Below are 13,774 nucleotides of genomic sequence, written 5' to 3' on the forward strand. Positions count from 1 at the left end.
AGCAGTGGCTGGAGGACAGGAAAGAAGACTGCAGCAGTCTGGAAAGGAGTCAGGCCTCTCAGGGTCAGTGCATTACCCAGGCCCTGGGCCGGCAGTCAAGCTCCACACAGCGCCCTGCCTCTGTCTCTCTCCCTCTGTTTCTCTCATACCGTCTCAGTCAGTCAAGCTCCACACAGCGCCCTGCCTCTGTCTCTCTCCCTCTGTCTCTCTCATCCCGTCTCAGTCAGTCAATAGTAGCAGCAGTGTTGTTCAGAACATCTCCAGGCCAATCTATAAAGACCACTTCCTGTCATCACAATGATGCCATCAGACTGACTCTTCCTCCACAAAGGAAAGGAGAGAAACAGATTCACAGCGCTGAGTGAGTACCAGGACTAAACCTGGCTGCCCGGCTTTAACACCCAGTGGACGGCAGACAGAAGGTCTGCTGAGAGGAGTCAGGACGGCAATGAACACAAAATGGGAGGCAGGTTGCCTACACATGCGTGTGGATACACAGAGGCACAAACTGGGAAATTAGCGCAGAGGATGCATGGCTTTGGGCCCTGACGGGAGTTCCCTAAGGCATGTAGGGGTGGAAAATAGTAGGAAGACCTCTCTCTGTGTGATAAAGTGAAGGCCAGAAACCCAGCGCTCACTTCAGAAAGGGTGTGACTGGGGAGAAGTGACGGGGTTGGGGGGGGACGACAAATGAACAAAACTGCACATACAGAAATCCGTCAATGACATGTTAGAAAACAAGTCCTATCTTTTCTTCTTTTTTACCACAACACAGGGAACAGCTAATAACCACCAGGTGAGCCAGATGAGGGGTTTACTTAGGAGCCTTCAGAGAGCGCTAGGTACGAACAGGAATAGGAAAATGAGAAGCTGCAGCAGCCAGTATCCTATACCATCCAAGAAGCCAAGATGGCTTCGCCAGGACCCAGAAGGACACAACACATCAAGCTACAGTGCTGCATGGCCGCCAGGAGTCGCTGTTCACCTCAGTCTCTACCCTCCCCACCCAGCTACCTCAAGGGCACTACAGCTCCAGCTGAAGCCCAGGCAGAGCGGCAAGCAAGGCAAGCAATCAACCTGGGTAAACAACGTGCTGAGGGCTGAGCTCACCACAGCTACCCTCAGATTCCTACCAGGTAAGGGCCTTGGTACAGACACACAGCTTCATGCTCTGGATGTCAACTGATTTTAAGTATGGACAAACAACATCCAAAAGTGGAGGACCATGAAAACAAAGGTTTCTGAGGACTACGTGCTTACTCGGAGCTGCACTCCAGGGCACAAAGAGGCCAGAACTGGAGAACCGTAAACAAGCTCAGGCTCCGCAGTCCTGGTCCCCTTGGCACTGTCTCAGGCTGACAGAGCTGTGGAGCAAACACTGAACTCTGGGTCCTTAGGCCTCTCTACAGAAGGAAGGAGAGAGCTGGGTGAACTCTGTTCCTCTGAGGTCAGAAACCATAAAATCTCACCTGGGGGAACCTTTTTGACAGAGGCTGACAAGACTTTATTAAATATTAGATTAGGACAATTTTCAAGTATCAGTATCTAATTACAAAGGGTTCAAAACTTTCTTTCCCTTTGCAGCAATTAAATGAGTTATTTATATACCTGAGACCAGCCATGGGAGCATCGGCTGTGGTTGGGACAGGCCTGGACATCCACCAGAGCACCTACTCCTGGAAATGTCATTAAAGCATTGCAGTGTGAACTGGAGAATCCAGTTCCTATCCAAGAGCACACATCAGAAGCTCAACTAACAGTTCTAACACTGGCTTTCATAAGAGGAAGTGCTACCTAAGCTAACAGCTAAAACCGGGGAGTTTTAAAAGATCACCCAAGGACATCCAAGCATTCCCAAGCCATCCTCCATTCCAACATCCAAAACATTTCACCGCACCTGTGAATGAAGCTTTCTGTGCAGCTCAGAAAACAACGCGGCGTCTGCCTCTCTCCTTTGTCGAATAACTGAAAATTTAGAAAAGGAATTGAGTCTATTAGTTGCACACAAGATTCAATATTAGGAAATCATTTCATCTGTGCTAACAGACTTGGAAGTGCTGGAAAGAATCCAAAGAACAGGACGAGAGACTTTTAGCAGTATCAGTCTGTCCCTCTGGGTATGTAAAGCATGGAGACTATCAGACTGGGATAAAAAGAGGTCTGTCTACAAATACTGACTGACCCACAGCGAAGCCAACTATCATCAACTCTACTAGTGAATAACAGCTACTGGGAGAGAGGGAGGGAAGGAAGACAGGAGGGCAGGAGGGAGAGAGGGGGAGGAGGAAGGAGTTATCCAGGAAATGAAATCATGAATTCATAAGATCACCATACACGACAGTTCATCTAATTTTAAAAGCCACATTCTAGCTTTTTCTAGGTGTGGTGGTGCATGTCTTTAATCCTAGCACTCAGAAGGCAGGGGCAGGAGATCTCTGGAAGTTCAAGGCCAGCCTCACTGACCTGCCAAGGCTACTAGGAACAAGACCTTGACTGAAAAAAGTCCCATTCTAACATTCTGCTAAGATGTGCGTCAGTATTCCATTTTGCTTCAGCATAAAAATAACCACTTACTGTTTCAAATTAAATACCGGTTTATTTATTATTATTAATTTTATTTTCAATATTTTATTATTCTTTTGTTGTTGTTGCTTATTTTACTAATAATTAATCTTATCAGTTTTCATTAGAATGTCTAGATATGCCAGTTCCATGCACAGTCATCACAAGCAGCAGCAGCCAATGGCAAACTCCCTCTATGTTCTGTTCCACGATGAGGCACAAGATGCACACCAGACACGAGTGCCCTGAGGACCACACTGCACACAGAAGAAATGACCCTGCTAGTAGACAAAGCACCACATTTAAAGCCAACTAGAAGCTGAGAATGTTGGGCACATAATCCTGTACTCAAACCACTGAGGCAGTAAGATAGAGACTGAAGTCAGCCTAAACTGCATGGTCAGTTCTAGCCACCTGATGCCGTCTCCTGCACTAACCATGAACTGCAGCAGAGCTGATGCCGGCTCCTGCACTAACCATGAACTGCAGCAGAGCTGATGCCATCTCCTGCACTAACCATGAACTGCAGTAGAGCTGATGCCGGCTCCTGCACTAACCATGAACTGCAGCAGAGCTGATGCCATCTCCTGCACTAACCATGAACTGCAGCAGAGCTGATACCATCTCCTGCACTAACCATGAACTGCAGCAGAGCTGATGCCAGCTCCTGCACTAACCATGAACTGCAGCAGAGCTGATGCCATCTCCTGCACTAACCATGAACTGCAGCAGAGCTGATGCCGGCTCCTGCACTAACCATGAACTGCAGCAGAGCTGATGCCATCTCCTGCACTAACCATGAACTGTAGTAGAGCTGATGCCATCTCCTGCACTAACCATGAACTGCAGCAGAGCTGATGCCATCTCCTGCACTAACCATGAACTGCAGCAGAGCTGATGCCAGCTCCTGCACTAACCATGAACTGCAGCAGAGCTGATGCCATCTCCTGCACTAACCATGAACTGCAGCAGAGCTGATGCCATCTCCTGCACTAACCATGAACTGCAGCAGACACAAGGATGGAGCAGATCCCGGCTCCTGCACTAATCATGAACTAAACATAGAATGTTTTCTTGTTAATTTGAGTTTTGAGAAAAGTACTCACTATGTAGTTCTGGCTGGCCTGGAGCTCACTATGTAGACCAGGCTGGCCTTGAACTGTGCCTTCCAAAGTGCTGGAATTAAGGCCTGTACCACCATGCTTGGCAAACTACATATAGAGACAGGAATGACTCTAACCCTGGTACCCAGCATTAACCCAATTAACCACATACAGACAGGAATGGATCTGACCCTGGTGCTCTGCACACAGAGACAATGTAATCCCAGTCACAGCTGCTGTTCAGCTTCCTACAGAGAACATAGCTAACCATGGAGACCAATAAAACCAATCCTAGTGAAATGTAACACAGCTGTTACCTTTCAAACAACTGAAATGGCCAGCAGGTGGCGGCATACACCTTGAATCCCAGCATTCAGAGGCAGAGGCAAGCAGATGGATCTCTGTGAGTTCGAGGCCAGCCTGGTCTACAAAATCAGTTACCAGAACTGTTATACAAAAAAAAAAAAAAAAAATCTGTCTTGAAAAACAAATAAAAAACAACAGAAACAGACTCCAAATAAAGACGGCCATGACACCGAGTAATTGGTGCTCATTGTGAAGTTGAAAACTGTTATAGTCCAGTCCAGTCAGCAACTGAGCATTCACAAGCAAGCACCGCTTTCCCTGCTAAGTCACTAGCAAAGGTAAAGTCCTGACTTACAACACACTCCACTTTGCCAATGTGAGAGACGAGGAGACTAACGGAACCCTCTCCTGCGTGACTGTGCTGGTATGGGTTTCAATCCAAAACCTACTGATATTTACAATTGAAGTCAGCCATGGAAATGAATTTCCTGTGATGTTCCAGAGGATGGACTGACTATACTAGAATGCCAACAACCAAAATCAGCTTCAAATGCCAGAGAATGGTGATATGGGACAGGCCAACATAGCAACTGGACAAGAGGACCACAGGCAGTGAGGGCAGTGTCACCGAAGAGGACAAGAACAGTAAAAGGACACTTGCTGGTAGCATACACATGCACAGCGCTAAACTAGAAGCATATACGTTCATCGTTCACAGAGGAAGCTGTACACTAGTTTCCTGAAGAAAAAACAACTTATGTGACTTCCTGAAGATCTATAGTTATGAATGACATAACTGTGACATACACTGGCAATGAGCTCACCAGGAGTCCATAAAATCAAATCCATAAGGGAAATTATGTTTACAGGGCACACATTAGGCAGGGCTTTGGGTGGTAATCTAGAATGCAAGCAGTTTGGAGCTCATGGAAAGAGCTCACATTGACAGGGCACTAAACAGACATGAAAAGAAAGTAAGTTTCAATATTTAGTAACAGGCCAGAACCCCCTCCCCCTGCTATTCTTCTGCTTATTTAACTAGTGAGGTAGGGTCCTAGAGCCTCTGAAATCTCCAATACCTCTCAGGAAGTGCTCTGACTTTCTTCAGCATACCTGATTTACAGGGTTCAGCACCCTTCTGCTTTGGGGCCACTAAGAAAAATAAGGTAGCTCAGTATGGTGACACATGCTTATTAGCCTGGCCTTTCGGGAAGTGAGACAGAAGGATGGAAAGTGTGAAGCCAGCCAGGACCATGAGAAGCACGGGTCACGGATAACACAACCCTTACTCTGGTGACAGAGAAGGCAGCTCCACGACTAATGAGACAAGGTGGCAGCACACAAAGAATGCACAGACTAAACAAAGAGGTGACTACTAGGCCGGGCAGGAAGGCGTGGACTGACTGGCATTAGACTTCAACATACTCCTTAAGATGGCAGGCCATTTCACTTACAATCATTTGTTTCAGGGATGTATTTTTCCACCACTATTTTCCACCCATCGTTGGCCACGGGTAACTTAAACCCAAGAAAGTAAAGCAGCTGACAAAAAGGACCATCGCAGGTGCACTCAGTAGGTGTGACCACTGAGTGTCACAGCAAGGCTGCCATTCCAGCGCTGAGTCCTTAAGGAGTCACACTGCTGAAGTCCTCAGGAGGCAGAGGCACTAGATCCAATCACTCCAGAGCCACAGCCTCAGATCTGTCACCAGCCAACACTCCCAACTCTGTTACAGCTCTGAAAGATCACAGCCACACAGACTGCCAGCCTATTCAGTTCTTAACTCAACAGCTTGGGGCAGGAATCCATGCCATACAGAATGACTTCCTGGGAGTGCTATTGCCAGACTGCAAACATTTAGAAACAAAAGCAAAGCCCACTTCATTTGGCAGTTTAACAGTAGGCCTCAGTAGGAGGAATCTGCTACTAGCGAAGGCAGGCTCTTCAGTCCCACGGAAGGCCCCCCTGCAGCAGGCCAGCACACCAGCAAAATACTCTCCCCACCGGGACCAACCAGCTCTCCCACGAATGCAGCAGACTGCCTGCCACTGAGAGCCTAGATGACAGAACACACTCCATAAGCTGAGAGGGGTGGCAGAGCCAACCTCACCCAACCCAACTACTGTTACCAAACCAAAGGTCATGAGTGGGAAACCTTCTTCTCCAAGGCATCACCACTTAAGAGGGCCATAAGTGCCATCGAAGAAGTAAAATGCTTGCACTGTTCTGAAATGCTGCAACTCTGACGGCAACAACAGAGAGTGGTTACTGTCATGTCATGAGGTACTGGAAATCAGACAGGCAAGAAGGGACAGGGAGTTCTTCTATCTTTTGTATCCTAAAACTAAATAAGCGTTATGAAACATTTAAAATAAACTTTCACTATATTTTAATGCCAAGACAAAATTAAACTGTCCTTATTTTTAATAATACCTATAATTAAAACATGCTTGAGAAAAGCATACACTCATGCACATGCATACAAATGTGCATACATAAACACAGACAGGCACGTATACACACATATGTATATATCCATGCACATGCGCACACATATGTGACCACACATAGAAATATACACTTAGATACATGTATAAACACATGTAAACACATATGAGCGTGCATGTCACATAGTTTCTTAAGTTCTCACAAGTTTCATAATCCAACACATAATAGTTAACAAAAATACATACGTTCTTTCTTGATTTTTTCAGCTACTAGAAATTCATCTCTCTCAACAGTTGGAGCAAAGTTGCTGCCGATGACTCTCACAGCAAACTGGAACTGCTGGGCGACATCAGCTGGAAGATGAGCAAAGGGTGCAGGTTACAGCGGGGCAGTTTTCATGGCCAGAGCACACAGGTCAAGGGTACAAACCACTCTGCCCAGTCCTAATTGAAAGGACAGAAAAGCCAAAATGGCATCAACAACTGAGAGAAAGAGTTCTGTAAACTATGGGAAAGATAGCAGAGATACAGAAAAATCCTGAAAGAAAACCAAACTGCACAGACAGCCATTTTAAAAGAAGTGATTAAAGTCACAGCCCAGACAAGGAACTGAGAAAAGTAAGCCTGGCCAAGATGTCTGAGCAGCTCCAGGAAGAAAGGAGCAGGATTCATGTGCATACTTCTACAGTGTGTTACAACATAGGTTGTCTCTGCCTCCTTAAAGAAATACATGAAGCTGAGACTAAAACAGCTGAAATAAGGACATAAATTCGCCACAGCAGGAGTGAACGCAGAGGGAAAAGCTGGAGAGTGATGGGTGCGTGGCATTCCTTCCAGGACCACACTGGAAGCCCAATGTCTGCCAGGACAGGATGGCAAGGGGAGTGGGAACTGTCTTCCCTTTCTGAGCTGCAATGATAGAAACTCTGACAAGCAACTCACGCAGGAACGGGCTCATCTGACTCACAACTCTAAGTTACAGTCCATCAAGTCCATCATTGTAGGAAGTCAAAGGGCAGTGACCTGAACCAGCTGGTCATACTACATTCAGTCAAGAAAGTAATGAACTGTATGCAGGCGGCCAGCTCCCTTTCTTCACTCTCATAAAGCCAAGATCCTCAGCCTAGGTGATGGTGACACCCACAGTAGGCAGGACTGCCCACAAATCAAGATAATTCCCCATGGACATTCCACCAGGCCAACCTGGACAATCTCTCATTGCGACTGCCTTCTGGCGGGGGGGGGGGGACTATATTGAATTACAGTGATAATTAAGACTAATCACAATTTCACCAAGACGAAAGAGATGGCACTGGGCAAAGGAGGACTGTGTGTGCCATCCTCTTGGACATCTAAATCTTTCTGAAACACGAGGTGCTTTGAAAAACCACCCTGACATGAGGCCCTTTCCTTCACAAATGTTGGCTTTAACTAGTCTGTTGATAATGCTATCAACATTCTTTAAGGTTCCATTTCAACACCTTCAGTCTTCAAGACAAGAACAAAGCAAGTACGGATGGGGGAGGGGTTCCTCTGGTAAACTCAAAACTGAATCTCGACTTGTACCATATAGCAAAAATCTAAGTCATAACACGCTTAACAAATATAATATAGCCTCTCCTAGGGGAAAAGATGAAAAGAAAGAAATCTTTATGATTTTGGACTTGGTAACAGTTCCTCACATGACACCAAAATGATCATTTTTAAGTATTTTTTCTCTTATTTATGGGGCTGGGGGTAGCATCCATGCAGAAATCAAAGGGCTATTTTCTGGAATCAGTCCTTGCCTTGCCTTCCACCTTGCTGAGAAAGCAGTCTCTCTTGCTGTTCTTATCACTCAGCAGCAGCAGCAAATTCCAGACCAGCTGGCTGTGGGCTTCCAGATGAGTTTCCCATCTCTGCCTCCCACGTTGCCCTCATAGTGCTGTTATTACAAACGCATGCCGCCATGCAAGGCTTTTACATGGCTCTGGAGACAGCAGAGCAAGTGCTTTTACCTGCTGAGCTACCTCCCTGCCCCTCCCCTTTCTGAAATTCATCAAGATTTGGAGACTAGAGATATAATAGCTCAACAGTTCAGAGCACTGTTTGCTCTCCCAAAAGACCAGGATCCAATTTCCAGCACCCACATGTGACTCCCAACTCAGACATAATCATAAACGGGGGAGGATGGGAGAGTACAGAATTTTGCTAAAAATCACCTGTAAGCTGTAAAACTTCTACCAATCCAAAGGGACCTTTATGTAAAAAAATTCAAATTTAGAAATTCATAACGAATGACTTCAAAATCCATTTATAACTATGAGATTCTTTCTGGAAGGTAAAATTGTGAACCCAATGCAATAAAGGAAAAATAATGTTACGGTGCATAAAGTCATAACTAATAACCTTGGATATATGATTTCACCTATGACTGGGACACTCAACCAGAAAGGACACTCTCCCCAGACGGTGGAACGACCCTCACTCACTCTCACTGGGTCACTGGGATAGCCGCTTTGAGACTTACTTTCCCCTAGACTCCTATCTGCTTATCCTACCTTTTCCTCATAGCGCTTATCACGCACAAACACCGTCTGCCCACCAACACACTAGTCACATTTCGCACTGAAGGATTTTTTATATCAATAAATTTTAAATGAATAAAGAACACAGCAAGGTATAAAGTAAGAACTGCGTTAATAGTTTAGCTGTGACACATAGTAGTTAGTTCATCCTCTGCCCTGACAAGGTGTTACAAATGTTGTTACAAAGCATGGACGATCAAAAGGCCCTCTCAGTTCTTAAAATGAAATTGTGTTTAAAGTCTTCCTTGACAACCTGCGCGACTTATCTCTTACATTCTGAGACACAGGAGCAAGTAACCCAGTCATGTGAATTACAAAACTGTTCCCTCATGAAGCGCCCCCACTCATCTCCAAAAAGGAGCTTCAATAGACGAGATCCTTGACCGTTTTTCCCCCCGACTACCACGGCTCCAGCACGGGTAAAGTGGGCAAAACTGCCCTGAGGTCTGGCTTCTCAGGAGCGTCATCCGCTACTCGAACTCCGCTGGAATAGCGAGCATCACCCCAGAGGCAGAGGTGACAGCAGAGTGAGAAGCGCGCAGAGGCAGGGCTGCAGAGGCAGGGCTGCAGGCCGCGGTGCAGTTCGGACCCGGGAGCGAACACCGAGCCCGGCGGGCACCGGTCCCCAGGCCAGAGACAGCCCGCGAGCCGCACCCCTTCCCTTCCCCGGGGCCAGGGATAACAGCTACCCGGCCGCCCGGGGTCATGGCGTTCAGCCTCCATGCCCTGAGCCCCGCCACGCGTACCTTCGCTCCGGCCCAGGATCCGGCAGCACAGATTCTGCAGCAGGACGTTGGGCGACTTCTGATCCGGGGTCGCCATCACCGCGCCCGGACTGCGTACAGCAGCCTCCCCGTGCCCCAGGATCCCGCGCCCGGACTACGGCACCGCCATATTCGCGGAAGCGCCAAAAGCGCGCGCCTCCCATAATGCACCGCTTCCTGCGCGAGGCGCGCCTGCGCCTTCTAGGCGACGACACACCCCCGCGCCTCTCCGCGCGGGACGAGTGGTGGCGGCCGGCGAAGCGGTGTTGCTGTGTGCTGTTCGTGGTAACGTCGGGTCCTGGCGGCAGTGCACTTCCGCAGCTTGCGGTCTGAGCGCTGCTTTGCGAAAGACCCCGGTTGCAGTCACATCTGGATGCGGAGTCCAAGCGTGCGTGAACCCTAGGACGGTGACAGGGGCGCCGGCGGCGGCATGGCTCCAACGCTGAGCTCTCGGAAGTGACTTCTCACGGGTCTGGAATGAGGTAGTCCTGGGAACCGGGACGCAGGCACAAGGAGTTCCGTGGTGTCCGTGGAACGAACACAGGAAGGACAGAGCCCAGCCCGCAGCTCCTGCCGGGATGCGCGGTGGTCAGCAGATGAAAATGCCCTTCTTGCCCAGATCTGTCATGGCAGTGGGGCTCATGCCTTAATGGAAGGCATGGTCTTATTCGTGTTTTGCTCGCAGATCACTTAGCCACCCTTCCTGCCTGCTCTGTGGTGTACAGAAAGCCGAAAGCTCCCTGAACAAATGGTACCTGGAGGCTGAGGCTCAGCCGATGGAAGTCAACGGTGGAACACTGCCAGAGGAGACTCCCAATTTCAGCCCACTTCACCCCTGACTGTGACTCAGTGCGACTCTGTCAACGCCTCTGCCGTCAGCCACATTCTTCATAGCACCAACCTAGTTTGTACCAGCTACACCAGACGATGCTCCATCAGAAGGTCTAGAATATGGCTATGGCAACTAACATCACCCATTCCTACTGTTTCCCCCACCCCGGGGTGGTGGGGGTAGCTCACCTCCCAGGGTTCCACGTCAGTTTCCATCACCCAAGTAGCTAGTTCTTCATCTTCAATCCCCATGGGTTGTTTTGCTGACTGGGTCCTAGCACCATCCTAGCAAGAAGTCTTAAGATGGCTTTCTTGACTGAATACTCACACATCTGATCGTCCACATGTTGACAATCATCCCCAGAGTGCTGTGCCATCGTGTGTGGGTGTTTGAAGTAAAGGGCCAGCTGATAGCAACACCTCGAAAGTTAAGTAGCTGGTCCAGACAAGTGTTTGGATAGTAACATGGTCTTGAGGACACTTGGCAGCTGCAGCTACCACGCCTGATGACTTGAGCACCCCCAGGACTCACATGGTGTATGAAGAGGAGCAACTCCCCTAGCTGGTCTTCTGGCCTCCACAGTGTGCTCACACTCCCACAAGAGGAATTTTAAAAATCTATTCTAAGTCATAAACACATACCATAATAACAAAAAGTTTGGCCCACTAGAAAAGTATAAATGTGTGTGTGTGTGCCTAGTAATTATTGCTGCCAGGAGGCCTGCCTCAAGACAGCACAGGGCTCAAAGGGAAATCCAGTGTCGGCGCATACTAGACGTTTCTATCTGAGGGGGTTAGGGAAAAAGACACCCACACCCTCTCCTGATGGTTTCCTTCTTTTTTCTCTATTCTGTGTTCTTCCTGTATTCTTACGTTCTTTCTTGTGTTCTTCCTACTGTATACTTTTTTTTTCTACAGCTTCTATAGTCCAACAAGGTTTTTCAGGCAATATAGGAATTACAGTGTGGTTACATTCTATATTTCAAGTGAGTGATCATCATGAATACAGGTAATAGAAGCGTGCACGGTGAGATGGCTCAGCGGATGAGAGCAGGTCATGTGGAGTCCTGGCAACCTGAGTTGATCCCTGGAACCCATAAATGATGGGAGGAGAGGACAGACTCCATCAGTGGTCCTCCGACCTCCACACGCATCCCGTTGTGTGACTCCCTTCTGCACCCGGCACAGGACCCCCCCTCCCCACCACAGTTTCCAGCGCCACGCACTGTTTGATGGACTTGTTACAACTGATGAACCAGTACAGAAGCCTCATATTTCCCACTCCAAAAACACTGGGACACAGCCTTCATAGTTCATTTTGAAGCTGTCCTCACAGTCCTCTGGATGTCTAGCCATGCAGTGGAAGCAGATTACTTCTCTGAGTAAATTCTACAGCTTTTGAGAGGTTCTTCAACTCTCCTGAGGGCTGGCAGAGGAGGAAAAGAGGTCACATTGGACACCAGGTAGGAGGGAGCATGGGGAGCTGAATCTACCAAGTCAAGTTCGAGGTGGTGCCATCCTAACCAGGGCTCCCTCACACCTACACTCACCCTCATCCCACACACATGCAGTAAGTCCCAGTGAATCCCTGGGCTCCTGGCCCTTGGTAAAATATGCTCGAAGTGTCTTCCTGCTACACCTGGATTCTTCAAAGGAGCCGTTGTGTCCCTGTCACTGTCAAGTGCCCCATGCTGACATCTGGTGTCATAACACCTGCTTCAAATTTCTGTTGATGTCAAGTTCTTCAAAACTACACCCGGACTCTTCACAATAATGGTGACATGTCGCGCAGCCTCAAACTGTGTTATCAGGAATGGTCACAGCAACAGCAGCATGCCCTGTCTGTGTCAAGTGTCTCACTCTAACACCCAGCCAGCTTCTTCACAACAACCACCCCACTATAGTCTGTGCCAAGTACCTTATGGTTCAGCCGCCACATGTCACCGTCTCTGTCAATCACCTCAGAATGACATCTGGGACACCGTAATAGCCAACACATGCCACTGTCTGAGTCGGGGCCTTGCCATGACTTCTGAAGTCTTCACACAGCTGAGCCATATCACTGCCTCTATAAAGAGACATCACAATAGCCACCATCGGTCAGTCTGTATCAAGTTCTTCAGAGTTCTGCAGACCATTTACAACAGCCGCAACATGTCACCATCAGGATCTGGTGCTACATCTGAAATCTTGACAACGGACATTCTGTGACACTGTCTCTGTCGGACCCCTCATACTAACAATCATAGTCTACACAGTAGTCACCCTATGTCACCGTGTCAACCCCTCAGTGACACCCTCCAAATTACTGCCAGTGTTGAACGCCTCTTCCTCCTGAGCCTATTATGAGGTTCAGCTTTAATGTTTTGGCATCATCTTTTTTTTTCTCCTTTGGCCTCCTTTACTTTGGAAAACTATATTAAATATTCACCTGAAAACTTGCTTTTAATTTATTGGCCATATTTTTTTTAAATGAGGAAGTTTTTTTTTTTCTCCAAATAACAAATGTGCAGCTGGGCAGGGATGAAGCCTTTAATCCCAGCCCTCCAGAGGCAGAGGCAGGCTGACCTCTGTGAATTCAAGGTCAGCCTGGTCTACAGAGAGTTCCAGGACAAGTTCCCAAATCACATAGAGAAACCCTGTCTTGAAAAAGAAAAAAGAAAACAAATGTGCACTGAGAAATTAGAAAACCGAACCCAGGAAATGAAGCAAATAATTACTGTGAGTTCAAGGCCATCCTGAGTATTAGAGGGTCAAGGCTGACATCGACTTCTAGCGAGGCTCTACCTCAAAACATGAGAACTGGATGCAGCTGGTGGTAAATTACAAAACCACAATCCCTGGGTGCGATCCCCAGCAGCATAAAAACAAAGGAAAACCATGAAAACTGAAAGGCTAAGTCATGCTTGCAACCCAGGGAAATGCTCTCTGTGAAATTCTGGTATACCTACACCCACCACACATGTGAATACACAAATACATAATAGTATTACACAGAAGATTTTAACGCTCAGGTATAAGATGACAGTTCTTATTTTCTACATCATAAAATAAGCTAAGGCCTGACCATTAATGGTCACACAACATTCGGCCGAATGGGAATTGGCAAGTTATAGGAGTCGTTACTTTGCATTCTCCGGTATTTCCTGCACCTCGGCGTTTTATTTATAAGGAGCATAAAGCAATTTTAAAG

At 47.6% G+C, this 13,774-nt stretch overlaps 1 protein-coding gene across 2 annotated transcripts in view; it reads right to left on the bottom strand.

The window, feature by feature from the left end:
* Nucleotides 1-10,216, bottom strand: part of Tubgcp3 (tubulin gamma complex component 3) — a 54,129-nt gene extending 43,913 nt beyond the window's left edge. Inside the window, exons 1-3 of one of the 2 annotated variants that reach the window (XM_075986169.1) lie at nt 9,733-10,216; nt 6,666-6,773; nt 1,898-1,965 (exon numbers count right to left, since the gene is read on the bottom strand). In XM_075986169.1, the coding sequence (XP_075842284.1) occupies nt 1,898-1,965; nt 6,666-6,773; nt 9,733-9,808 (252 nt within the window). In that variant the 5' untranslated portion in view covers nt 9,809-10,216. The remainder of the gene's footprint in view (nt 1-1,897; nt 1,966-6,665; nt 6,774-9,732) is intronic. The other variant, XM_075986170.1, reaches the window with a different exon arrangement.
* Between the last annotated feature and the right edge of the window lie 3,558 nt (nt 10,217-13,774).

The sequence above is a fragment of the Microtus pennsylvanicus genome, chromosome 9 (genome assembly GCF_037038515.1).
Source record: "Microtus pennsylvanicus isolate mMicPen1 chromosome 9, mMicPen1.hap1, whole genome shotgun sequence".
Taxonomy (NCBI): Eukaryota; Metazoa; Chordata; class Mammalia; order Rodentia; family Cricetidae; genus Microtus; species Microtus pennsylvanicus.